Source organism: Octodon degus, unplaced genomic scaffold, assembly GCF_000260255.1.
Source record: "Octodon degus isolate 3935 unplaced genomic scaffold, OctDeg1.0 scaffold00055, whole genome shotgun sequence".
NCBI classification, from domain to species: Eukaryota; Metazoa; Chordata; class Mammalia; order Rodentia; family Octodontidae; genus Octodon; species Octodon degus.
The window spans coordinates 6,736,299-6,764,146 of NW_004524631.1; the positions used below are offsets into that span (position 1 = coordinate 6,736,299).

A 27,848-nucleotide genomic window follows, 5' to 3' on the forward strand; every position below is an offset into this window, starting at 1 on the left:
AGTGCTTTGAACCATTTTGAATTGATTTTTGTTTGCAGTATGATATAAACATCAGTCTTTTTATATGTGAATTTCTGATTGTCCCACCTGCATTTGTTTTTTTTTTGCCTCACCAGCTTTTTGCCTCATTAATAGTCTTGACACCTTTGTCAGAATTAGTTGAGGCTGGGCCAGAGATAGCTCAGCAGTCTAAATCGCCTACTTAGGCAAGTGCAGGGACCATGGTTTGATCCCTGGTACCACATGCCACACCAGTCCTGTCCCCAGGGTGGGCTGAGCCAGCCACAAAAAAATAAATAAATAAATAAATAAAAAAAATCAGTTGAGTCTGGGCATGGTGGCACATGCCTAGAATCCCAGCACTCAAGAGGCTGAGGCAGGAGGATCACTGTGAGTTGAATGCCAGTCTGGTAAAAGGGGTAAGGTAAAGAAGGCAAAAAAAAAAAAAAAAAGTCCAAGAAGGGCCAGCCCCACTGCAACAAAATCCTGTCCTGGTTAGAGGAATTGGTCGATACTCCCGATCTGCCATGTATTCCAGACAGGCTTTCTACAAGAGAAAGTACACAGCTGCTAAGTCAAAGGTTGAGGAGAAAAAGGAGAAAGTTCTTGCTATGATCACAAAATTGGTCAGTGGGGGCAAGAATGGAGGTATGTGGTTAAGCTCAAAAAATGGCTAAAGACTACCCTACTGAAGATGTGCCCCAAAAGCTCTTGAGCCACAGCAAGAAACTCTTCAGTCAGCATGTGAGGAAACTTCGAGCTAGGATCACTCCTGCTACCATCTTGATCATCCTCACGGGGTGTCAGAGAGGCAAGAGAGTGGTCTTCCTGAAGCAGTTGGCCAGTGCTTGCTACTTGTGACTGGGCCTCTTAGCCTTAATTGTGTTCCTCTACGAAGAATACACCAGAAATTTGTCATTGCCACCTCTACAAAAATTGACATCAGCAAAATGAAAATCCCCAAACACCTCACTGATGCTTACTTCAAGAAGCAGCAGCTGCGGAAGCCCAGACACCAGGAGGGCGAGATCTTCGACATCGAGAAAGAGAGATACCAGATTTCAGAGCAGCGCAAGGTAGATCAGAAAGCAGTGGACTCAGAGATTTTAGCAAAAATCAAAGCTGTTCCTCAGCTCCGGGGTTACTTGCGATCCATTTTTGCTTTGTCAAATGGAATTTATCCTCATAAATTAGTGTTCTAAATTTCTTACTAAGATCTCTTTTTTTTTGGCGGAACCAGGGATTGAACTCAGGCCCTTGCGCTTGCCAGGGAAGCGCTTATTCCACTGAGCCATCTCCCCAGCCCAAAGATCCTAATTAAATACCTGATACATTTTTTAAAAAATCTGATACTACAAAAAGTAATATAGTCTCCTAACTCATTTAAGTAGAGAATTTTGTGGCTTGAAACTTAACCAAGTTTTATTCTTTTCCCTTTTAGGAGAATACAACTCTAAAATACCTAAGAATGACTGGAAATAAGATTGAAAATAAAGGTGGAATGTTTTTTGCTGCAATGTTGCAAATTAATTCATCTTTAGAGAAATTAGATCTGGGAGACTGTGATCTGGTAAGCAAACTCGTTTCCCCAGAAATCAGCACAGAGAAATGTGGTCAAGATACCAGCTGAGGCTGGGGAGACAGCTCAGCAGTCCAAGCTCCTGCTTGGCAAGTGCAAGAAGCTGAGTTCAATCCCCAATACCCAGAATGCCTGTGGGCCCCACCCAGGGCGCCCAGTGGCTGCCGGAACCAGGCGTGGTGGCGCCTGCCTGTAATCCTAGCGCTGGGGAGGCTGGGACAGGAGGATCACTAAGAGTCTGACCTGGAGTCTAAGCTGCGTAGCAAGACCCTGTACCAAATAAATAATTTTTTTTTTTAAAGACACCATTCAAGTGACAGGCTTCCGAATAGCTAATCTTCTCCCTGCTGTCATAGTGTACAGACTACTGATGAAATCAGATTAAATATAAAAGAATCATCCAGTTTAATAAAAATAATCCTTTCTGTCCATAGCTTATGTTAACTTGTATGGGATTTCATTTTGATTAAACATTGTTTTATTGGTAGAATATAAATTTCTTCCTTTGAAATATTCTGAAGTATTTATATTGTACTATAAAATCTTAAAACTGATTATACCAAAAGCTACTCTGAACCTTCGTCTGGCCTGATCATGAGAAAGGTGGTTTCCTCATGTTTTTGAAGTCTAGGTTTGCTTTCTCCAGTGTGTTCCATTCTTGAGGCCTTAGGAACTTGACATAAAGCCTCAGATGAGCGTCAGGTCACTGGGGCACAGAGATAATTACGAGGGGCCAAGAGGCTGTCTGGGGTGACAGCGTCTGACGGGCCGGCTATCTTTCGACCTAGTAGAGGCAGCTAGTATGGTTCTGGGAGGCACTCATTATTTATTGCTGACCTGTATCAGTCACTGTCCAAGATGCCAGAGGTGTCACAGTGAATCAGATAAAGCCTCTGCCCTCATGAAGCTGATATTTTAGTTGGGGAAACACAATGAAAAAGTAGAGTGCTGTAAATGTGACCAAGCACTCCAGTAATGGGGAGCTGGTGTTGTCCGATAAGATGCTTGCCTGGGGTGTGAGGAGGTGCTATTGAGGAGTCAGGAAGGATGAGGAAGACGGTCCTGGAGACTGCCACGGTGGTGTAGCCCAGGCGGCAGATCCAGCATGCATGAACCGTTCTCTGCACGGGCGCTCGGGGTCCTAGAGAATGAGGAAATCTTAATACGCGTGTATTTATTTTTCACAGGCTCTTTATGTTAAGGGAGTGTGTTCTTTTTATGGCAATGACACAAAGTTTTATTTCAAAATAAATATAAATGAATGGATCTAGAGCTGGGTGTGGTGACGCACACCTGTGATCCCAGCACTTGGCAGGCCGAGGCAGGAGGATTGCCGTTGAGTTTGAGGTCAGCCTGGGCTACATAAGTGAATGCAAGGCCAGCCTGCACTACATAGTGAGATCTTGTCTCAAAAAAGATAAAATAAGTAATCAGAATGTGTTGAGCAAATAATAAAGCATTATTTGGTAAATCCTTTGCATATTCAGATAGGACAACAGCCATGAGGGAGGCACGCGAAAAGTCCTGAGTCTGAAAGATTGCAAAAAAACTGGCAAGTCCACGTGTTTAAGCAGAGGGAGAGGAGAGTGCAGTGGACGAGGAGAGCTTCGTGGAGGCCAGGCAGGCAGGCGGTATGGCGCACGGGCCGGCCGCGCATCAGGGCAAGAAAGGAGGCTTGTTAAATGCAGAACAGGGACGGGCTTTTATACTGAGAGGTGACATGATCGGATTGGCGCATTTATTTATTTATTTATTTATTTATTTATTTATTTATTATTTTTGGTACTGAAAATCGAACTCAGGACCTTGTGCTTGCCAGGCAGGCTCTGTGCCGCTGAGCTACAGCTCCGGCCTGATTCGGTGCTTTGAAAAGATCCCTGTGGCTTTTCCATGAGGTGCTAGAGGGCAGTTAGAAGCCGATAGCCACTGAGGCAGGCATTGGAGTTGTCTAGGTGAGTGATTCCTGGGGCAGGAGTGGTGGCCATAGACGGGGACAAGAGCAGGCGGATTTCAAACACCTTTTGGGGGCAGAATGTGTAAGACTTACTGACCAGGTGGATGGGAGGCTAAAAGGAACATAAGAGAGGATGTTTTAAATATATTTTAGAGCAGGGAGACAGGAGTACAGTATCACTTTATTTCTGAATTTGACTGATTTACAATTCAAAGAGCAAGAAATACTTATACTTTCAAAAATATAATTTTCTCAGAATTCATATAATAGGCTTTGAAATATTTATTCATTCACGTGGCCTGTCATGTTCCTTAATGAGTTTGCCTGTTCTTAGGGCATGCAGAGTGTGATAGCGTTTGCCACAGTACTAACTCAAAACCGAGCAATGAAGGGAATGAACTTAAGTCGACCCATACTCTATGGTGAACAGGTATGTATTCAGAAAGGTAGAAATTAACGTTAACATGAATGGAAGTAAAGTTCTTCGCATTTATGATTCATGAGGACATTGTATTTTTAGGAATATCCTTGTTAACTAGACACAAGCCATAACAGATGTTACAAACTATAACTTACAAATGAAAAACTCTTAATTTTAAGAGAAATTAAACTGGGCTTGGTGGTGGGACCCTGTCTCAAAACAAAAATGAGAAAGGCTGGGGGTATAGCTCAGCATGAAGACCCCGAGTTCAATCCCCAGTACTGCCAAATATTGATAGATAGATAATATATATATATAATTAGACTTTTATAACTAAATATACTTTTAGACGTTGCTTACTGAAGCAGCAAACAGTCATTGTTTCTCCTGAAACTTGAGGTCAGGGTCAACCAGGGAGGGTCAGAGCAGCTGAGGGAAAGCACACATGGTCACAGTGCTGATGGCTGGAAATTAGCAGCGTGCTGTGGACTGTCTCACTGTTCATATAGCTGAGCCACCTGAATCATGCCACCTCTGAAGCCTGAGCCTAACGGTGCAATGTGCCTGAGTAGCACTTGGGCAGGTCCGAATGTGATGCTCCTATCTGTAAGGGGAGGCTGGACATGGAAAAATACACAAACGATTGATTCCTTTGGGCTTCTTGGTCCGTAACATCCTTTTGGGTGGCTTCTTCTACCAGTTGTAAAAAGCTAGGAAATAGGAACTCATTTCATTACTCATCTAAACCTTGCTTGTCCAGTTGTCAGCTTGTCTGGATCATACTGAGTGAACAGAAATTGTCTTAGGTCACATATAAAAAATATAGTTAATTTATCTAAGTAACAAAACCCCTTTTATTTTTGAGTTCCAAAATTAAATAAGAAAACTTACATGCTTACTACCAATAAATGCCTGTCTTCATAGTCATATGCACATGTATTAGGTTGAAATCTACTAGGGGTAACTGTTGTGTTTTACTCCCTAAATTGCACAAGGGCCTGTAATGTCTGATACACATGAGTTTCAATTCACGCCTGTAACCCCCGCATTTGGAAGGCTGAGGCAGGATTGCTGGAAATTGGAGGCCAACCTGGGCTTCATAGCCAGTTTAAAGCCAGCCTGAACTATATAGTGAAACACTATCTCATAAAAACCAAAACAATAATTCAACTGTGTCTGGCAAGCTCAAGAAGTAGAGTTAGTATGTTTTTTTTTTTTCAGAACTGGGGATTGAACTCAGGCCCTTGCGCTTGCCAGTAAAGTGCTTATTCCACTGAGCCATCTCCCCAGCCCCCCTGAGTTAGTATGCATTTTAAGTATAACTTTTTATATTCATAAGTATATCTTGCATCCCCTGCCTGTGTAGATCTCTCCCTCTGAATTATCTCTGTATTTTTTCTGTACAAGTTTTTTGGAGTTTGACATCATACTGTAAATCTAAGCTGTCCAATGAGCCACCCAGAGACCTCAAATAATAGGAACATACTTAAATTCATAAAAATCTTTTATTTATTTATTTGGTACAGGGTCTTTCTACATGACTTGGACTCATAGTGATCCTCCTGTCTCAGCCTCCCAAGCCCAGGGATTATAGGCATGTGCCACAATGCCCAGCTTTGGTGGCTGGCACAGCATGCGGTGTGCAAGGGATCAGACCAGGGTCCTTGTGCTTGCCAGGCAGGCACTTAGACCTCCAAGCTATCTCCCCAGCCCAATAGGAACATATATGAAAAATTGACTCGGCCCGTGAGTCGAGACATGGGGTAATGACCTGGAGGAGGAACGGGGATGAACAAGACAGGGCAAGAGACACAAGAGACGGAGACAAGACAGGCTTTCTGATCAAGTCTCGTTTATTGAGGACATGAACAGGGTCTAAATAGCTGTACAGTGGAAGCAGTTGGGTGGGACTAGTTGTGGATTGGTAGTGGAGGTCCAGGACCACAGGAAGATGTCGAGGCAAGTGGGGATTGGTGCTGCAGCACTTCTTGCCCAAATAAGGGAAAATATAACAGGAGCATCCTATCGCCCCCCCACAAAAAATACCTAAAACACCATCACAAGTCTCCTGTCAGTGAGTTGCTTCTTTCGTGATTTATTCACCCAATATTTGAATGTTACCGCAAAGTAGACAGACTGCTGCATGCAAGAGACACAAAATCAAATGAAGCACACGACCACTATGTATTAGTCACCTTCCCCCTGATGAGATAAAACCTGGAAAACACAGCTGAAAGGATGAAGGATTTATTTTTCAGAAACTTCAACCCATGCTTAGCCAACTCCAAGGCAAAACATCATAGTGGAAGAGCACGGCCAAAGAAAGCTGCACACTGCATGGTACCCAGGAAGCCACGGGGGAAAGAAAGAACCAGAGAATAGATATGCCTGCCATTCTTCAAAGGCATTCCCCAGTGACTTTCTTCTTCCAATACCTGATAGTTCAGTCAGCTATGGTTTTGCAGTGGGCTAATTCACTGATAGGGTGAGCATCTTCAAAATCCAGATTTGAAGATTAAATTTAAAAAATTCTAGGGCCAGCCAAGTGCTCAGCGGATTAAAGCGCCTTCAAGCAGGAGCAGGGGCCAGGGGTTCAATCCCCAGGCCTGCCAGCCCCGCCCCTGGGACACACTGAGATGGCAATTGAGACTGGGCATGGTGGTGCACACCTGTAATCCCAGCTCTTGGGAGGCTGTAAACAGGCAGATCACTAGGAGTCTGAGCTAGTAGTGAGACCCTGGACACCCTGTAGACCCTTCCTTAAAATACAGGAAAAAAAAAAAAAATTCTGGATTGTGAAGGAAGTGTGTTTAAATGTACGAAATCACATTAAATGTAAACACCTTTAAAATATGTTGAGCTGTGCCATTAACCCCTGGTCTACCTGAGAAGAGCCCTTAAAAGCCCAGGGCCCTTGTCTAGTGAGCACTTGCTCTCAGCCTGGCGCTTCTGGTGGTCAGCAGGGCTCTAACCTGTCTTAGGTTTCTAGCACTGCCACCTCCATCCCTGGGGAACTGTTCCACTCTTCAACAGAGTAGGATCCTCTTGTGCCTTCCTATATATTGCTGTTCCCAAATATTAAATGTGGAAAACTATTGCATTTAAGGTACTAACCAGAGGATAACAAAATGAAAAAAATGTACCGTGTTGGATCTCACCTTTGATCACTCAGTGACATTATCTTCCAAGCCTGGGAAGACACTAATGACAGGTGCCACTCTAGGCAGATCCCAGACAATGGGGCTAAAAGCCTTTACTATTTGTGATAGTAGTTCCCTTCCTTAACTAGGTTGGTTCCTTTCACAATGCTTTGATTTGCTAAAACCCTAAAATGCTTGGTATTCAAATCATTTTGCCTAGAAGCAGCTAGATTGTAAAATAAAAATTAAAAAAAAAAGTCTTCCAGTGACCAGAAAAGTTTAAAAATATCAAGGAATTTGGGCTGAGCAGAAAAGAAAATCAGACAGATCAGTTTCTAAAATGAAGTCAAGATTGGGGAATGTCTGTCTTTTATCTTGATAGAGGCCAGCGTGGTGAAGGGGGCAACACTATGAGGGAAGGAGGCGAGAAGGGCAGCAGGAGGGGCGCTCGCCTGCTCACTGCAGGGTGGATGGGATCTTTTCCCTTTTCAAATAACTCATCATTTTTGGTCTTGCTTGGGACAGAGTCACACTGTAGTTCAAACAGGCTGGCCTGGAACTCAGCATGTAGCCCAGGCTGGCCTCAAGCTCATAGTGATTCTCCTGCTGCAGCCTCCCAAGTGCTGGGAGTCCAGGTGGCACCACCACTCCTGGCTGATTATTGTTTTTGTAAACCAAATTATTTCATCCTCTTTATCATGTAGCTACTGTATTTTACAAGTGCCTGCAATTTCTAAGAAGGCAGACTGTATCATTTGGGGCAAAGTTGTTGCTTACAAATTAAGAGTAGACTAATAGTCCTAAACATCTTTCTAAAAAGTGATTCAAATAACTATGTATTTCAGATAGACATGCACTATTACATTTTTAAAACAAGATTTTATTAATTTTTAGGAAGAGTCCACAGTCCATATAGGTCATATGTTGAAAGAAAACCACCACCTTGTTGAACTACACATGTGCAAGCATGGTATAAAAAACTATGGCTTCCAGCAGTTATGTAATGCGCTCTATGTTAATAGCAGCCTACGCTATCTTGATGTCAGCTGGTGAGTGATAGTTTACGTATTAACAATTCACAAGTTTTGAGGACAGTCCATTTAACTCTTCACAGTGTATGACAGACTTTGTTGGATATACTTCCAATGATTAGAAAATGCAACTATTGTTGCCAATCATTTAGCCTAAACCTTAATAATTAGTAATTTAGTTTACAAAGAGTTGTGTATTTTAATAACTTGAATGCACAATTTTGTTATGTTAACCAGAAGGAGAACAGTATTTCATGATGAATTTTTATTAACTTTCTTGGATAGTGAGTGAACTAAAATAGAAAGTACTATTTATTATGTTTTCAAATATCACTGTGAATAAAAGAACAATATTTTGTATTTTCACATATTACTAAATATTTTTCCTTTCCCAGCAATAAAATAACTCGTGATGGGATGGTGTATTTGGCTGATGTACTGAAAACCAACGCCACCCTGGAAGTGATAGATATTTCTTTTAACAGAATAGAAAATGCAGGCGCCAACTGTCTCAGCGAATCTCTTACTTCACACAACAGGAGTCTTAAAGCGTTAGTATGGTTTTATATTTAATCAAATAACAGAAAAAGTTAAAATTTTATAATACTAATCTCAAGCCTTTTCATCTTTTTTTTTTTTTTTTTTTTTAGGTACTGGGGATTGAACTCAGGACCCTGTGCTTGCCAGACAAGCACTTATTCTACTGAGCTATCTCCCTGGCCCCATTTTTTTATCCTTTAGATTAAGACAAAATGGGCTGGTGAGGTGGCTCAGTGGTGTAAAGCACCTACTTAGAACAAGCTTAGCAAAGCACAGGGACCACGGTTCAATCCCCCAGCACCACATGCCAGCCAGCCCCGCCCCCTGGGGCTGTGAAAATTTGGTTCCTAAACCTCATTTTGTTATAGTAAACATTTAATTTCTATTTTCCCAAAATAAATGGTTTAACATTTTGACTTTAATTCTAGTTACGATTGTTCAAGTTCCTAAGAAAAATTCTTACTGCTTACATTGTTTATCCAGAATTCTAACAGAAAAAAATCACAAACATTCAACAGGATGCAAGCTGAGATTTGTAATCTAACCATTTACTGAATAAGGTAACATAAAAGGGCTGTCACTGCACCTCCCTTTGTGGGTCCGTCGCCAATGGCACTGCTACTTTCTGGCTTTTCAGACTGTCCATAGTCAGCAACAGCATAGAAGGAGAGGGGCTGGTGGCGCTTGCGCAGTCGATGCACGAAAATCCTGCACTCTCTCACATCTACATTTGGGGAAACAAATTTGATGAGGCTACGTGTGTGGTAAGTTTTGTTTTGTTTTCTCCTTCACTGAAGGCCTTTTCTGGGATCTTCTCTATAGCATCAGGCATTATTTACAGATGCTTTGAAAGAAGTACAAAGTATGAGATACTATAGTTTTTAATAGTGTTTACTTTAAGTCCTATACTATAAGGTTTCATGGTTGAAATAACAAAATGTACCAAATACCATAAAATAGCATAAGGGATCTGGAATTACAGATCTAATTTCTCAAAGGTAAACAAAATCACAGTTGTTGGTTTGATGTTAGACAATTTCCAGTCTGCTCCCAAATATTTATATCATCATAATTAAAAAGTACAGGGTGTTAAAACATTTGGTATATTGATCATATAAATACTGAGAGCTCTTTATAGTAACTTCAAATAAAAAGGACAGTGAAAAAAATAGATGTTAAAATCTGCAAAATGTGCAACAGGGCAAATTCCATCAAAAAACAGGATAGTAAAATATATATATATATTATGGTTTAAAAATATTGATAATTTTAGACATTCCTTTTAGTGAGTCTACATACTAGCAGCTATGTATTTTAATTCTGTAACTAATGACAACACACAGAGCAAGATGAATTTTTTAAAAATCGAATTATCCATTTCTGTCCCTCTTCTTGTAATTTATTTGGTACAGGGTCTTGCTATGCAGCTCTCGTGGACTCTTAGTGATCCTCCTGTCTCAGCTTCCCCAGTGCTGAGATTGCAGGGGTGCACCACTATGCCTGGGCTGGCATGGCATGCAGTACCAGGGATCAAATCCAACTTCTTGCACTTGCCAGGCAGGACGTTAGACCTCAGAGCTATCTCCTCAGCCCCCCTCCTTTTATAATTATTTGACAAAACAGTTTCACACTTATATCATTTTCCCCCCTTTTGAGACAGGGTATCACTATGCCATTCAGACTGGTCTTGAACTCACTTTGTAGCTGAGGCTGGCCCTGAACTTCTGCCTTAGTCCTCTGAGTGCTGCGATTACAGGCATGTACCACCACGCCCAGATTTTATATCTAATCTTATGGCCAGCATCTAATACGATGAAATTGTCTTTCTGAGCCTACATCTATAATTATCTTCAGAGAGTTTATAAACTCCAGACAAATTTTATGCCCAAATCTGGAGTTCTTTTTCTTTCTCTGAGGAATAATTAGTCCCTAGCTATCACCAGGTTTTTTTAAAGCATGTATAGTAGCCTTTCCTCCTGCCCAACACACCACCACTTAAGAATACCTTCAGGAAATGAAAATTTTGACCATGGGAACTTTGGTCCACAAAACCAGCAGTATTAAAAATTAACTCAAGGAATCATAAAATGATAACACACACCTTATATACTATAAAAATTCAGAAATAAACTTTGCAGTATTATAATTTCAATGTGAGTATAAGTAAGAATCAGCCAGGTGTGGTGGTACACACCTGTAATCCAAGCACTTGGAAGGGTGAGGCCAGGCTGGGCTACATAGTTCAAGACCAGCCTGACCTACACAGCAAGACCCTGTCACAAAAAGAAAGTAAAACAAATAATAGAACTCTGCTTACAATACCTAGAAAATATTAAATTTCAGCAGTTATCCAAAATTTTTTCAATAATGTAGTACCACAGCTGAGTACATTTGTTTAAGTACTGTAAATTGAATAAATTATATTCTTAATGATACTAGTTTTCCTTAAAAATCCTAGGCATATTCAGACTTAATTAAAAAGGGTCGCTTGAAACCAGAAAACACAGATGTGGAGCCATGTGTGGTGGATGGACATGTGTATCTTGCGGAAGTCTCCAATGGCCTTAAGAAGCATTATTACTGGACCCCAACTTATGGAGATGTTTATGGGCACTCCACAAATGCAGGGTTCGCTCTTGTTCCAGTAGGCCAAACCTTATGAAAAACAAGCTGTAATTTTCACATACTGTCTTACTTTTCAGAGATTAGATATATAGCCTTTCTTGTTTTTTTAAATTAGAACAAGTTATTTTTATGAAATACTTTGTGTAGCTGTGCACTGTGGAAAAACTGTAATTTGTGTAAGAAATTTTACAATATAAAGACTAAAAAAACTTAACCCTAAAGATGCCAGGGAACTGCCTGAGTTCTTTTTATAATGAAAATATAGCCAAGTAGTCTAAAAATATACAAATAAAAATCACGATAGAAAACTGAAAGTTGTTATGAAGGTGGTAGAAAGGCTTCAGGTAGTAAATTCGCAGGGAATGTTATTAAGCAGTTTCAAAAGTTCAGGTTTAAAAAAAAAAAGGTTCAGACACTGAACGTTTTCTACATGTCCTATTTAGATGTTACGGTCAGGAACTAACAACATGTTCAACAGGTTCACGTGAACAAACATAAACCTGTGTGTGTCCAGTTGCAAAAGAAGTCAGTGCTGCCAGCTCTCCCACCTCCTCAGAGACAGCCACCATCTTGACTTCCAATACTAGTTTTGCCTATTTTTGAACTGCACATAAATAAAATCAGTGTATAATTTTTTTGTATCTCACTTCTTTTGCTCAACACTGTTAGTGTAATTCACTCCTGTTATTTAATGTAGCAGTGGCCATTGAGTTTTCATTGCTTTGAAGTATTCATCATACAGCAGGTAGTAGAAGAGAGATGTCTTTTAATCTAAGACACAATCACATTAAAGTAAACCTTGGGCTTGGGGGATAGCTCAGTAGAGTAAGTGTTTGCCTGGCAAGTGCAGGGTCCTGAGTTCAATCCCAGGTACCGCAAAGAAAAATAAAAAAAGTAAAACGCACAAAGCTCATTATCTCAGACTGTGTCTAATTGCGGTGTACTATGGACCCACCCATGAGTTGCCATGCTCTTGGGAGGAGACAGCCAAAGAGCAAAGCTCAACGGGACCTGAGGGAGGGCCTGTTACAAATCTGTAACCTGACCTACACTGGACAGCCTGAGACAGAGCTGCAGGTGTAAAGTGTCAGAGAACTTTCCACACCTGTAAGAACTAAAGTGCAGTTGGGTCAGCCAAGAACTTAAGGTCTGACCAGCAAAGACCTGACAGCATCACTTATATGCCTGGAGAATGAAGAGTTCAAGTAGCTTCTTGCATTATGTCATGTGAGCCCTCTCCACAGGTCTGAACACCATCTGAGAGATAGAGGGGCAAATACATTTTCTCAGAAGATTAAGCATTATCTTAGATTCCTTCAGATACTATAAATTATATCTTTATAGTGGAGTAGGCTTTGAACTGGCTAAGACTAAGTTAATTTTCTAGATTACCATTATATAATGGCTCAGGAAGAACATGTAAGTTCTGTAAGAAAACGCCATTTCCTTTGCCTATCTGAATTACAATAAGTCTGCAGCCATATTCTGTAATATTCTTTCATTTTTCCCTCTTAGCAATCATCCTTTGAGATCCAGCTCGCATATAGCCTGTTAAGAGTACACTGTCACACATCTTACATACATTTTCAAATTTGAAAACAAAAATCAGCCCAGTTCCACCAAAAGGAAAAAAAAAAAAAAAGCGGCATATACTTTAAAAATATTTGATGAATGACTGTTTACTTAACACATTCTCATTTTCAAACTATTCAGTCTTAGTATCTGCTACTGAAACCACAGTAGAAACAGCTGGTTCCTCCTGGCACTGTTACATTGTGGAGGATAAGCATGCTCCAGTTACCCAACCTAATGTCTTAGCTTTACATCTTTTCTCCGGACCATGCCGTCACTAGAAAGCCTTTGTCTTTGAAAAACCTACTCCACTCTGGCTTTCTTTCAATCTTTATCATCACTCTTCATCTTCTTTGTTCGCCCTTCAAATGCACGTCCCTCAAGATTCTGTCCTCATCACTTCTCCTGTGCCACCTCCCAGGTTGCCTTAATCATGGATGGGGGCTGGGGATCTACTTCTCTAGCTCTGCTTCTGCATTTCAGGCCTTATTTCTATCCGCGGCCAGACACTTCCACACGTATCTCACTATCAGTCAAATGCTGTGCAACCAAAAGTAGCTTCCCGCTCAAAACCTGCGCGTTTACCTACCTTTTCACAGATGATGGCATTACCATTTTCTCAGTCACCAAGAATCAAAACTCGTCAACCTGAGTGCTAGGATCAGATGTGGCACACACCTAGTTCCAGCACTCGGGAGGCTGAGGCAGGAGGATCACTGCAAGTTTGAGGCCAGCCTGGGGCACATAGTGAGTTCAAGGCCATCCTGGACTACAATAGTGAGTCTCAGTCTAAAATCCTGTTTAGTTTGGGACTGTGTGAGTGCATGGAACAAAAATTGACATAAGCCTATTTAAGAAAAGGGGACTAAAAACCTGGGTGTGGTGGCACTTGGCTCTTCAGCCTGTAAGAATGAAATATCTTCTAAATGGTTGCTATGACTTGGTCCCCAGAGAAAATTATAATCAAAGAAATCAGTATCAATAAACACATTAACTTTATTACAGGAATAGTTTAAAAGTTAGAAACAAATAAGCACAATGTATGGCAGAAATAAGAAATAATGTCACAATGACGTTTAATGAGCATTGTGGGAGATGCTTATGTGAAACTGGTAATCTAAAGACCAAAGATCAGGCAGTGAAATAAATTAGTATGTTGAAAACCTGGGATGGAGAAGAGTGTAGCAAGCATCAGGCTACTACTAATTTTCCTTCACTTGGAAAAGGACTGCTGTGAGACTATGACAACCAAAAGCTGTGGCTTACTTTATAAAATTTAAAAACCCAAAGTTTATAGAAAACTCAAATATAAAATATTTACTAAACTAGCTTTCTGATAATTCAGAATGCTAACTTACAATTGAAGTTAGATTTTTTTTTTTTCTTTTTTTCTGTTTTTGTGGTGCTGGGGATCAAACCCAGGGCCTCAAACATGCTAGATAAGTTTCTTAACTATTAATATACTGTATCAAATTTAGAAGCCAAGTGATTTCTAGTTTGTACTGAATTTGTATCTAAAAATTTTTTTATAATTTAATATTTATCTTTTAAAAGTGCATAATAGGCATAAGAGGCTTATCAAAAATTTTCAAAACTTGGTATATATTCCCCATTCCAATAATCTACAAACTTAATAAAATATAAACTGAATCAAAATTTGAAACTCTTTTGACTAGATAAAAACATCAAATATCTATTTAAAATTTATTCTGAAAATACAGTCTCAACTCAAACCAAAAATACTGACTTCACTGACCATTGTTTTTTCCAGAATGCTGAGTTCTAAATGAACAAAGATGTATATACAGTTCTCTAATTCTTAAGAGAAACATAGCTTTTGGTTTCATTACAAAAGTTACCTTCTAGGTAACATGTTAAAGTAATAGCACAGTTCTTATTTATAGCTAACTTTTCATAGACATGAGTATGAAATTTCATTTTTCTATGGTCTGTGGAGCTTACAAATAATACTTTGGGCTGATACTATCTACTATCATGGATGATTTATTAAAGAGGAAAATAAAAAATACTGCTGGTGAAAAAAGACACACATACTGACAGTTTATATTTCAGTAAATGAAGGGCAATCGTAAAATGCAAAAAAAAGGAATTAAGGCAGTTTTAAAAAAGAGTAAAAGTGCTGGATGTAGTGGCCCAGCCTGTGATCCCAGCACTCGGGAGGCTGAGGCAGGAAGATCACTGAGAGTATGAGGCCAGCCTGGGCTACACAGTGAATTTAAGGCCAGCCTGAATTACAGAGCGAGACCGTCTCAAAATAACCCTAAAAAGAAAATAAATAAAAGAGAATAAAAATTATCCATCCAAAATAGTGCTGCAATGGTATATTCTTTCTTAAAAGCTATGTGTATATTGTAGACATAAAAACCAAAACCCAAAACAAACAATTACAGTAATGATGCAGCATCCGGTGCTTTTACTTCAGTGAATCAAAGTAATAGGCACGACCCAAGCGAATGGAAACCATGTGAACATGTGCACCTTCTCAGACACATGTACGCTCACTACCAGAGACGTCTTAGCAATTCCACACTGCTCACAACCATCAGTACAGTTGTTGTAAAAAAATCAACTGTGGTTCTGAATACCCATTCACAGTGGACCTCAGCAATGTATCCGATGTAGGAGACTGATGGCCTGTGACAGGCAGGAGCATGTGGTGGTCCTCAGCCCCCAGAGGAAGAGCTAGAGGTAGAGTCACATCAGCAGGCTTCACGTCCAGAGTTTCTGACAAAGGACTCTTTTGTATGGAATCCTGTTCACTCAAAGTGTGATCCTCTGCACTGGACTCTAGAGATTTATCTGCACCTGAAGAGGAAAAAAATTGTACTATCTTTAAAAACAAAAGTAAACAAGATGCTTGAGGTATACTAACCTACATATCTTTCCCAGAAATCACATTCCAACCTCCAAGGCCTTAGGGAAACTGACTCTTTGACTCCTAGGCCTGCTTTATTATCTAAAAGCTCAATCTGGGTTTCAAGAGTAGGTTTAGGCACCAACTCCTTTATAAAAAGGGACTTAACTGGTCTGCACTAAGGTGAGCTTTTTAAGCCTACTTAATTGCACTGTTCGTAAGTCTCAGGACGCTACTGCTACAGAGGTGTCTGTGTCTCTGCTGATTAACATTCTAGTCAGGTAAGAACTCTGAGACAGCAAAATCCTTGGGGGTAAATGCTAAGTTGTACTTCCCTACCTCCCCTCAGAGCACTGAAGAGAAATTCACTAAGCTCTAGCTGTTCATTTAGGAGGCTGAGGCAGAAGGATCACTCTTTTTTTTTGGCAGAACTAGGGATTATACTCAGGCCTTCGCGCTTGCCAGGGAAGCACTTACTCCACTGAGCCATCTCCCGGGCCCGTCCGGCTATTCACTGAATGTCTTACTGACTCACACTACTCTTGAGCTCAGATGTATGCACTTTCATACATCCTCATAAGTAAAAAGTCTGAACTCCAGGGATCCATTACTGCTGACTGAATGGCAGCAATTTTGCCCTGCACTTTCCTACTAGCTTTAACATGCTCCCGGTGCTTCCAGGCATTGGTAGGATTTGTCTCACTGTCCTCTTAAAATGAAAATGCAAATTTGCTTTCAGAAAACTGTAATTTTCTGTATTTTTCCCAGACTACAGTTCACCAGTCACGAATATAACCTGTGCTTTCCTGTTCTACTGACTGTCCTGTCCGCAAGCCCAGTCACAGTGTCCTCTGCCCGCCATCATTTTCAGCCTTTAACTCTTCCACGTTCCCTAAAATTAAGACTTTTTCTGTTATCTCAGGAAAAACAAAAAACAAACCTCAGTATCTTCTTCAGCACTTTTGTCTTTGCTACATTTTCTACTTATTTAGATTTCTGGTCTCAGTTGTAATTGTAAGCCCTTTCTGCTACTATGTTTTGCTTACTTTATATTCCCTGTAGTTACACACACCTCACAGTACTTCATACATAGTTGTTGAAATAATGACAACTGCAGTGGAAGATTTCTAACTTGATCTTTACAGTATTTGTTTGTTAGAAGACATTTATCTATCATCTTTACATACTAAAGAAGCCTATCATGACAGAAAAAATGGTAAGCAAAGTAATTCTTCAATGATTCATTTTAAGCAACATGCTTAATATTTTGTAGTATGGCTTCCCACTTTTACATACTGTTACAATGGAGCTGCCGTTGTCTGTTTCCTCATATTCTAGACTGGTCTTCAAGACAACCTTTTATTGTTATTGTTTGTTTTCTGTTTTTTGAGAAGGGGTCTTGTCTTAGTCATTCTGGCTGTTCTTGAAATCACTACATAGCCCAGGTTGGCCTTGAACTTGCAGCAATCTTCTTTCCTCAGCTTCCCACATGCTGGGATTATGGGCGTGTACCACCATGCCTTGTGATAACCCCTTTTTTGTTGTTTTTACAGCAATCACAGTCAATCCTGGGTTACCCAGAGACTACTTTGGGGAATACTAATATTTAACTGGCTTCTTTCATTGTTAAATCCTGACAAGTCAAGGTTTTAAAGTGAGAAGTATTTCAAGCTTGTTTTAAAATCAGAAACAATATGAAAAGAAACAGAGAAACACTTTAATGAAAATTATAAAGCTATTTCCTCATGTTCCTCTACTTTTAAAAAATAGTTTTTCCGTTGCCATCATGAATGACACAGTAACTATCCGAACCCGGAAATTCATGACCAACCGGCTTCTTCAAAGGAAACAAATGGTCATTGATGTCCTTCACCCTGGGAAAGCAACAGTACCTAAGACAGAAATTCGGGAAAAACTCGCCAAGATGTACAAGACCACACCAGATGTCATTTTTGTGTTTGGATTCAGAACCCATTTTGGTGGTGGCAAGACGACTGGCTTTGGCATGATTTATGACTCCCTGGATTATGCGAAGAAAAATGAGCCCAAACACAGACTTGCAAGACACGGCCTGTATGAGAAGAAAAAGACCTCAAGAAAGCAGCAGAAGGAACGCAAGAACAGAATGAAGAAAGTCAGGGGCACCACAAAGGCTAACGTTGGTGCTGGCAAAAAGTGAGCTGGAGATTGGAGAACAGCCGAAGGAGTAGATTCTGCAGTGCGTGTCTGCAGTGACTGCGACTTTGTTCACGAGAGGATTTAATAAACTGTAAAACCTTCAAAAAAAAAAAAGTTTTTTTTTTTTTTTTTTTTGGAGGTACCAGGGATTGAACTCAGGACCTTTCACTTGCTAGGCAGGTGCTTACGCCACTGAGCTATATCCCCGGCTAGGTGACTAGTTTAAACAGACATTTACCTGAATGGACTTTTGTTTTGTGCTTCTTTAAATTTTTAATATCTGTGTAAGAATTTCCACATAATTCGCAGATAAATGGTCTTTCTCCTGAAAAACATGTTAAAAAGTTAAAAAGTCCACATTTTCAAAACTTCTAAATATAAATATTCATAAATATAAGGCAAAGTTATTATATGGTTTAAATTTGGTTTCAAACTACCATTTTAATTACTTGGTTATAACATAGTAAAATGAGAAAGTCTACACATAGGCACTGCTTTATAGAAAATATAACCCTGTATCAGGGGAAATTGAGCATTTTCATTATCTTCAATTTTGTGCAAACTCAAGAATAACCTAGTGTTTTCATTCTGTGAGATATTTACCAGGTGTCAACTATATGCCAAATACTGGCTAAGAGACAGACTGTTAGAGGGAAAAAAATTTAATTATGGTTTCTGCTCTCAGGTGCCTCCAAATTAGAAGACCCCAAAGATTGGGCCAGGGAGACAGCTCAGTAGAAAAAGTGCTTCACCTGGAAAGTGCAAGGGTCTGAGTTCAATCCCCGGTTCCGCCAAAAAAAAAAAAGAAGACCCCAAAGAAATACTGACAACACTCTTAACATAATTCCTTTGAAATAAATACTACTTGGTGCTTTACACCATCAAGCAGGGGGCAAGAGAGAACAGAGCAGTGATGGTGAACCTGTTAGAGCTTCCAATGACAAACAGTGGTACAGCATGTGCCACAGGGGCACGCCCAGAAGCTGCCCGCACATCTACTAAATCCCTACCAGTATTCACACTTATCTAGGCAGAAGTTATGAGGAAGAACTTTTAAAAAGAAAAAGAACAATATACTTTTTGAAACTGCATTTTTCTTGGTTTTCATTCTTTATATACAGTATTTCTTCAAACAACTTCACACTACTTTTTAACAAACATCAATGTTAAAATTCATTTGTAACTGCAGACAAAAACTGTTTAATAAAATCTGACGTCATTTTGGTATTTCCTATTCTTTTTTTTTTTTCCCTCCTTTTCCTTTGTTGGTATATCTGTGCAATTTAGCCTAAATCATTGAAAAATTATTATATGACATATTTCTTGTAAATCTATACAGTTATTGACCAAATTCATTCACATTCCAAACTACTAAAAAATTAAAATAAAAAGGTCATATTTATACATTAAACTACTGCTCTATATAATTTATGACTAGGTACCATATATAGTCCACAATGGTTTAAAAGTTAAGGTTTACATGAAAAGAAATTAAGAGAGAACAAAAAATGATACGTTCTCCCTAAACACAGACCTGTATGGGATCGAAAGTGTTTGTTGAGCTCTCCTGAGGAAATAAAACTTTTCCCACAAATACCACATATGTATGGTTTTTCACCTAGATGGAAAATAAAAGATAGCGAAGTGGTATACTAGACCAATATATATAATACTTATCAATTACAAATAATCTAAAGTAAGCTATTCTCAAATATTAAAACCTCTCTGTTGGGATTTCAGAGGTGTTTTCAGCAATGAATCTTAAATGAATTATAAATTTTTTTTTTGAACTGTTCAGGCAACTTGATAATTTTATATACTAAAACTTTATTCCTGTTAATATCCCTTTAAGCAGAGAAGAGTTGGTCAGGGATTGTGATTTTTATGTGATTAAGAACATGTAAATCCAATCCTTATTTCAAATCTTGCTACGTATGTATTAAAAGAAAGTAATAGCACTTAATAAAAATTCTATTTAGAAACATACCCTACCAAAAAGGAAACCCTAACCAGTACAGTTTGCTTCAAAAACAGATAAGCTGCACTTGAGTTAACTGTTTCAGTTGCATATCTCAGAACGTCTCTGAACGCAAAGTCCTAAGAAGTCATGAAAACCCAAACTCATTCCCTACCTCTCCACTATACTATCCAAAGGCAATAAAATCTCAAGACGCTAAGGTAGTTTTCCAAAATCATATAAAAAAGGCCTCGAGCTATGTTATCAAAATCATCTCAGATTTTAATGAGTTATATAATAAAAAATTTCACCCACCTTTTATCTACAAAATATACCAGCTTTTATGTCTCATATTTATGTGACAACCATAAACACAGCTTCAAGAACTACAATCACATCCATCTAACTACAAAATCCACAATCTACCTTCTACATAGGCCTTCCCCTTTTTAGGTATCTATATTCTAACCTGTCTCTCCATGTTAAGCTCTTACCTGTATGTTTTCGAGAGTGAGTGATAAGAGAACTAGAAACAGCAAAAGCCTTCCCACAGGTATCACACACGTAAGGCTTTTCCCCCGTATGCCTACGGACGTGATAGGTCAGTGTACTGGCCTGGGCAAATCTCTGTCCACATCTATCACAAACATATGGCTTCTCTCCACTATGCTTCCTGTTAACAAACAGAAAATTATATTCTGGTAAGTAAAACATCTGAGAGGTCAATCCATGTAGCAAGTTTTCTCATGCAACATTTATTTCATTTCATCTTATTAGGCTAAGATTATGTATTTAGCTGGACATGGTAGCACACACCTGTAATCCAAGCACTCAGGAGCTGAGGCAGGAGGACTGCTGAGTTTGAGGCCAGCCTAGGCTACAAAGTGAGTTCAAGTACAGCCTGCATTACATAGGAAACCCCTGTCTTAAAAAAAACAAAAGACCCCTCCAAAAAAGAAAAAATAGACTATATATTTACAAATCAATCAAATGTTTTTTTCACTGAGAAAAATCTTTTAGTTATCACCAAAATATTAGTTCTGATCAGTACATCTTGATATGGTTGGAAGTGGGCTAATTCCACAATTATTTTTCTACTCCATTCACATTTAGTTGATATGGTTTGTGTGTATTTGTCTCCACAAAGCTTCATGTAATCTAAATTTCTAACAGTTTGTGACTAATTCATGCTCCACTGGCATTATGGGTGTAAATGCTGCTGGGATTATGGCTATGAGTACTCCTCCCAGCCTGGGGCCCAGAGCCTGAATGCAACTTAAGGGAGACAGACTTCCTCTCTGTAGCCACTGCTGCCACTACTACTCCCTTTGATCTCTGCTCTTTGCTGCTGCCATGAAAGGTTGTTCTCTGCCATGTGCCACTCTGCCTTGGAGCCAGCTGAGTATAGACTGAAACCTCTGCTGTGAGCTATTAAATAAAACTTTCCTTCCTTCATTTTGGGTGTTGGGTATTTGTACCAGTCATGAGATAAGAGTAACTTAGGCAGTTGTTAAAACTCCTCCCTCACACCACCAGTACCTCTTCCTCATCCTCTCCCATCTGACATCTTGCTTCTTACTGAGAAAAATTTAATCAGAAAAAATTTTCCACCTAGCGCATCTTTACCAATATTGTTTTGTTTTCCCTCTGGTTAACTATAATAGTTCACCTCGATCCACAGACTGCACTTGTAACATGAGATCCTACTCCATGATAGCGCGCCTACAATTTCCCCCTTACGCTCCTCATTCCTCTCCATCCCATGGATCATAGCATAAAAATAAACACACTGATTTATATATTCCATTTTAACGACAAAAAGATCTGTGACCTCATTTACCCTTTCATTTATCTAAGTTTCAGTCTATACAACTTGTTTCCATTTCTTCCTCTTCCTTACTGACCTCTTCTCTACTACCATCTCCTACCACGCCTTCTTCAAGAGCAATGGTGACCTCCCCGCTCCAAGTCAATAACCAGTTTTCACTGCCCTATTAGAACTTTACAGGGGCTGGTAAGATGGCTCAGTGGTCTAAAGCACCTACTTAGAACAAGCTTAGCAAAGCACAGGGACCACGGTTCAATCCCCCAGCACCACATGCCAGCCAGCCCCGCCCCTCGGTGGGCTGAGCTGGCCACACACACACACAAATAAATAAAAATTAAAAAAAAAAAAGAACTTTACAGGCGACCATGCCCTTGCTGGATCCATGCCTTTCCTTCACCTGGATTCCAGCCTAGCCCACTTTCCTCCCCTACTGGTTACTCCTCCTTCCTGGTTCCTCTGCTGGTTTTTACCCAATTTTCCTATCTCTTAAGAGTGCCTTGGGACTCGATCTATTTTCCATCTACATTCACTCACTTGGTGAACCCCTCCAGTGTTACAGCGCTAAATGCTATTTATACACATATACATTACAAGAGTATTGCCTTCAACTCGCATCAGTCCGACCTAGATAACCACTTGTCTATGGCACATCTCCGCTCAGATGTGTAACAGTCATCTGTTCAGAACCACATTCATAAACTCCTGCTCTCTGACTTAAAACTTCTCTACCCATAACCTTTCTCCATCTTAGTTAATAGTGACTCTATCCTTGGCCTACAAGCTTGAAACCATCTTTGACTTTCGTTCAAGCATCACATCCAAGCTGTCTGCAAATTCTGATAGTTCTACTGCTAAAATGTACACAGAATCTGACAACTGTATCTCCCTGCTGTCACCCTGGCCTGAACAAGCATTACTTTCACTTGGTTTTATCCATAGTTTCCGAACTCAGTCCCACAGTCTTTTCCTAACACAGTGTACCTCAGTACATGCTAGTTAGTTCTGGGAGGTGCAACAAGGACCCAAAATAACAAACACCAAGTAAACTGTTCTGGCTGAAAAGTGTGGCCAGTCATGAAGCAACTGACACCAACACATTCTAGCTTGCCCACTGAGGGCCAAAACAAAATTTTCACATCAAAATGCATTGAATACCAAGGGATGTTTGTATAGCAAATACCTATGTAATCTTAAAATGTAGGTAAAGTCATACCGTATTTCTCAATGTGAAGAGGAAAAGCTTTAAACGGGCTACAGAAACTTTAATTTCTAGTTTTCTCCCCATTTCCCTCTAACCACCATGGTGACTTCTTTGTGGCCCCTTTAATTGTGCTAAGAACACTGCGTAGTGCACTGATGGCAGGCTTTTTAAAGGCCAAGAGCCAAACTATAACCCCAAACCCACTTTTTTTTTTTGGTGGAACCAGGGATTAAACTCAGGCCCTTGTGCTTGTGCTTATTCTACTGAGCTATTCCCCTAGCAAAGCCACTTATTTATCGCAAAGTGCCAATACTGCAATTGAACCTGAGCACTGAGGTTTTAGTGTAGGAAAAAACCTCATACGTTAACATCTTCTGTCTTAAAGAAAAACACACTAACACATGTCCCACAGGCTCACAGCCACTGGTACAGCACAACCAGTCGGTACGCTATCATGAATTCTAAAATATAGTGCATTTATAAGATTAGGGTGATGAACTTAAAGCCAAACAGCTTATTTACCTTGCATGAATCTTGAGATTGCTAGAAGTTGCAAACTGTAAATTGCACACATCACATTTGTAGGGCTTTTCCTCACCATGATGCATGCGACTATGGAAGACAAGCTGGCATTTTTGAGCAAATCCTTTATCACATAATTCACATTTGTATGGCCTCTCACCTAAAGAAACAAATAAATAAAATTTTTATTAAGAAGGAAAAAAACTAGTTTAGTTGTTAAAGTCATAAAAATTTTCAAAAGTGTTCATCAACTGGCAACACTTTCCAGTTTGGCTGGGCAGGGGGTCCCGCACCTGTCATCCTAGCACTCAGGACGCTGGGATGGGCCTGCTCCAAGCTCCAGGCCTGCCTGAGCTGCACAGCAAGATGCTGACTGGGGATGTAGCTCGGGGCAGTGCCTGCCTGGCAAGCAGGAAGGTCTGGGCTTGACTCCTGGTACCCACTCCCAAAATAGGCTAACACAAGAAACAAGAAAAACAGTACTAACAGTACTTCTAAATATTCTGGTACTCAGAAAATGTTAAATGCTAACACCAGAAGCATATAAAAACTTACCTCCCAAAAAAACTCACCTATTGAAAGCACCAGTAGAAAAGAAATTTTGTTTAACTTATAATAGTGAGATCAATGAGAAAAATACAAAACTGCATCTAAAAAACTTCAAATCAAGGTATACCAATGGGTGCTCATATTTGAGGAAAGAATGTAAGTATAATTCTAATACACATGTTCAGAAGTCAACAAGTTTTAGGAAGCACATTGAAAGCAGTGTTGGTAATCCATGGAAATTGGCTAGAGTTAAAAATTTATTTTCTGTAAACAGATGTAATCTTTGTTCATTAAGTACTTAACGAGGTGGAACTAAGTATACACTTATTTTGAAAGAAAATGGTATAAGAAGCTGATGTTATTAAATACTAACCTCGTAAGTTTCCAACAGCATGACACTACTTTCATGAACAAAAGAACATGGTCATAAGTAATACTATATGAATATATACTCTATAAAAATATTATTTTAAGCTTGGAGTGCAGCTCAGTGGTAGTGTGCTTAACATGCACAAGGCCTTGGATTTAATTCCCAGCACACAGTCACACTATTAAAAAAAAAAAATTTATAGGGCCTACAAAATAGCTCAATGGAATAAGTGCCTGCTTTGGCAAGCACAGGGACCAGGGTTCAATCCCCAGTCCCCCATGACATGCCGGCCCCATCCTGGGAGCACACTGAGCCTGCTAGAGTCCAGGCGTGGTGGTAGAGTCCCAGCCTGATGGTGCATGCCCTGGGGAGACTGAAAATAGGATCACTATGAGTCCGACCTGCACAATGAGACCCTATACCAAATATATTAAAGACAAAAAAATAAATAAAATAATACCAATAAAAAGTATACCTCCTTGGGGGCTGGTGAGATGGCTCAGCGGTCTAAAGCACCTACTTAGAACAAGCTTAGCAAAGCACAGGGACCGCGGTTCAATGCCCCAGCACCACATGCCAGCCGGCCCCGCCCCCTGGTGGGCTGAGCTGGACACACACACACACACACACACACACACAAATAAAATTTAAAAAAAAAAAAAAGTATACCTCCCTACAAGCCAGTCTTACCTGTATGAGTTCTCACATGTGTTTTCAGCTGGTTACACTGTGTAAATGCCTTCCCACACAAGTGGCACACATAGGGTTTAACTCCCTTATGTATTCGCATATGCCTTCTCAAACTGCTAGCTTCGGAAAAGACTTTCCCACAGGTGTTACACACTGGCTTGGCCTTGGAGTACCTCTGGTCCAGCTCTTCCCCAGAGCTCTCCAGCTCATATGGACTTTTGATGCTGGCTATATTAGACATGGAGTGTTCTTTCAGAGCACAGTTTGGCTGGGATTTTCCACGTTTCCGTTTCACTGTAACGGTTTGCACAATATCTTGTGCTGGGAAAGTATTCTCTACAACTGACGTCAACTCAAGTTCTGAATTATCATTTCTTTGTGCAACTTGTTCGACTACAGGTGTGCACAATTTATTTGCATCTAGGAATAACTCAACAGATGCATTCTCTAAAATGTCACTGGGATACTGCATTGTTTTATTCTGCCCTGTTTTCTGGGAGTTAAAAGCTTTTTTCTTCTTTTTGCTTTGAGATGACTTCTTTGCTAAAGCCCCTTGTTTAGGATTTGCCTGAACCAAATCTGTAGAATCTTCGGATTTCTCCTGGCTGTTATAATCTCGTAGAGTAAGAAGACAAGTCTGTTGATTCAATTCAATGTTTCCAGTAATACTAGAAATCTCTGTAGAAGAGGGATTAGCAATAAAAGCAAAATCTTCCATCTTTATTTTACATTTAGTTACCACCTCTTCCACTTTGAGAAAGTCAGCAGCTTGATGAATTTCTTTAACATTCCAACTGCAAGGAAAAAAGGCTACATGACAGTATTCTGATCAAAGAAAAATTTTCTAAAATAGCACTATACATGTATTACAATATCTTTTAAAGCCCTAATAAAGCAGAATGCTGAAAAAGGTGTAACTTAACAAAGTATACAAAATTTAATTCATATAGTATGTTTAGGCAAAGACGTCACATTTTACAGAAGGGGGAATGATGAAACATTGGTAATTCACTGCTACCAGTGGACCACTAAAGAAAACTAAAATGTTAAATTTTTTGCCTTAAAAAAAGTCCCAGAACACAAAAATAACAGCAGCCTTTCTCTTATTTGGAGGCCTTTTCAGAAAGAAACCAATTTTTCTGGAAAAGCAACAGAGAAAGTATAATGGAAATTGTCTTCTTCTACCTTTCCCTGATCCTGTAAAGGGACTTTTAACTGGTTTATGAAATATTAACTCTGCATGTGAATTACCCAGAGACCTTGCTAAACAGAAATTCAAATTTGGTTAAGTCTGTGATGGGACTGAGATTCTAGTTTTTGTAACTGAAAATAAAACTTGTACTTTACCTGTCAAGATTTAAAGTTCCTGTGTAAATAAATTCCAACAATTTCTGAAATCCATCAGCCTTCACCTGACTCTGATCAAGAAACACATTGTTTTCAGAAGTGCTTCTGTAGATTGCACCAAAATACTCACTAAACGAGGCGAGCACATTCCTATGGGCCTTAAACTGGAATTCTCCAATCACTATGGTGCAGTCACAAAGAAAACCTGCTTCTCGCTGTTTGTTCAGTCTCTCTAAAAGGTGCTCACAGTGGTGTGAATACTGCATTTTGATATCAGGATGCAATTTTGCCCTTGATCTAAAAGACAAAAAGAAAGTAAATCAGCACCTGGAAGTTTCCACTACATGTTTACCTAAATAATTGTGGGGTAGGTAGAGAAAGGATAGAAAACTTAATGAAGAATAAGCTCTACGTTTAATCCTCTCTGAAAAGCCTTAAAATACTGGTTAAAAAATGCTGAAAGGGTAAGTCGGCTTCACTTGGCGCACTACCACAATCTTCTGGACGCACCAATAAATGACGGTGAATGTGAAACACTCCATGAGTTGCAAGTAGAGCTGCCAAATTCACTTTTATCAGCTGAACCCTCAAAGCTCAGGAGATACACATACGTACGTCAAGAAGGGGGAAAAGGACACTATTAAGAAATGAACCCTTGGGTCAGGCAGAAGGGCAAGCACAGTGAGCGTTTTTAAAAAACGATTCGAAAATCACACAAAGCTGTCAGTGTCGCCGTGCACTCCAGAGCGCTAGGAGGGTGCCCAGGAGACAGGGACTGCGCCAAGCCCAGGTTGTCCAAGGTGCTGTCACCCGCCCCGAAGGGGCCGTACCCTTCCGCTCCATTCTCTGCACGCGGGGCCGTATCCGCGAGTGACAACCCAGGCCAGCCCTCCTGCGTTTCTGCCGCCCAGTCCTCCGCCCCGCTCCCGCGAACTGCCACGGCTCAGGCTCTGCTCGGAGCCACCGCCGAGGCTGCTCCGATCAGGCCTCCACCGGCACCGCGACTCGCTCTCGAATTCTAAGAAGCCCGCCCTCGAGGGCCCCGGGCCTGCAGGGCGCGACGGTGGAGGGCAGCGGCCGGACACTCACCGATCGCCGCCCGGGGGAACAGTTTGTTCACCCTCTCTCCGCCATCTTGGGAGGACGTCACCGCGTCGCGCCCCGCCTCTCTCTTCTTCCTCCACTGTGGCGTCACGTCCGGCGCCGCGGTCTCCACAACGTGGACGGCTTCGGGGTTAGGGAGGTCCGGCGCCCGCTAGGGCCGACCCGCTGGCCCTCAGCGCTCCGCCTACGCTGCATACCAGGGGCCCGGGAACGGCCGGCGTCAGGCGCACGAGTCCTTAAGGCTCGTTCTCGGCGCTGCGTCCGTCTTCCTCCAGCCGGGCATTCCAGTCGGCCGAGCCAGGCAGCAGCGGCCGGACAGGGTTCCGGAGCGAGAACGGGCGGCGCGACCCCGTCGGCCACCGCAG

The 27,848-nt window shown here is 40.5% G+C and overlaps 3 protein-coding genes across 9 annotated transcripts in view; 2 read left to right on the plus strand and 1 right to left on the minus strand.

Moving 5' to 3' along the window:
* The window catches only part of Lrrc34 (leucine rich repeat containing 34), a 16,895-nt gene extending 5,009 nt beyond the window's left edge, over window positions 1–11,886 (plus strand). Inside the window, exons 5-10 of one of the 2 annotated variants that reach the window (XM_023717853.1) lie at window positions 1,442–1,570; window positions 3,868–3,963; window positions 7,989–8,143; window positions 8,521–8,676; window positions 9,303–9,429; window positions 11,124–11,886. In XM_023717853.1, coding sequence (XP_023573621.1) covers window positions 1,442–1,570; window positions 3,868–3,963; window positions 7,989–8,143; window positions 8,521–8,676; window positions 9,303–9,429; window positions 11,124–11,327 — 867 coding nt within the window. In that variant the 3' untranslated portion in view covers window positions 11,328–11,886. The remainder of the gene's footprint in view (window positions 1–1,441; window positions 1,571–3,867; window positions 3,964–7,988; window positions 8,144–8,520; window positions 8,677–9,302; window positions 9,430–11,123) is intronic. The other variant, XM_023717854.1, reaches the window with a different exon arrangement.
* A 3,161-nt stretch (window positions 11,887–15,047) lies between these two features.
* On the minus strand, window positions 15,048–27,841 carry Mynn (myoneurin). Of its 6 annotated transcripts, none has more exons than XM_004633473.2 (8): window positions 27,469–27,837; window positions 26,510–26,676; window positions 25,033–25,826; window positions 23,424–23,583; window positions 20,367–20,545; window positions 19,450–19,533; window positions 18,154–18,240; window positions 15,048–15,688 (listed from the first exon to the last, which is right to left on the minus strand). In XM_004633473.2, exons 3-8 carry the CDS (start codon window positions 25,748–25,750, stop codon window positions 15,426–15,428), a joined length of 1,491 nt encoding a protein of 496 aa, XP_004633530.1. In that variant the 5' UTR covers window positions 25,751–25,826; window positions 26,510–26,676; window positions 27,469–27,837; the 3' UTR covers window positions 15,048–15,425. The 6 variants fall into 6 exon arrangements, with proteins under 6 accessions (XP_004633530.1, XP_023573583.1, XP_023573585.1 ...); XM_004633471.3 differs by having other exon boundaries at window positions 15,277–15,688; window positions 26,380–26,676; window positions 27,469–27,838; XM_023717815.1 differs by lacking the exon at window positions 19,450–19,533 and having other exon boundaries at window positions 26,380–26,676; window positions 27,469–27,838.
* On the plus strand, window positions 17,522–18,023 carry LOC101578517 (40S ribosomal protein S24). The gene has a single exon (XM_004633470.1). The coding sequence runs from the start codon at window positions 17,524–17,526 to the stop codon at window positions 17,914–17,916; it is 393 nt and encodes a 130-aa protein (XP_004633527.1). The 5' UTR covers window positions 17,522–17,523; the 3' UTR covers window positions 17,917–18,023.
* Window positions 27,842–27,848: the final 7 nt, after the last annotated feature.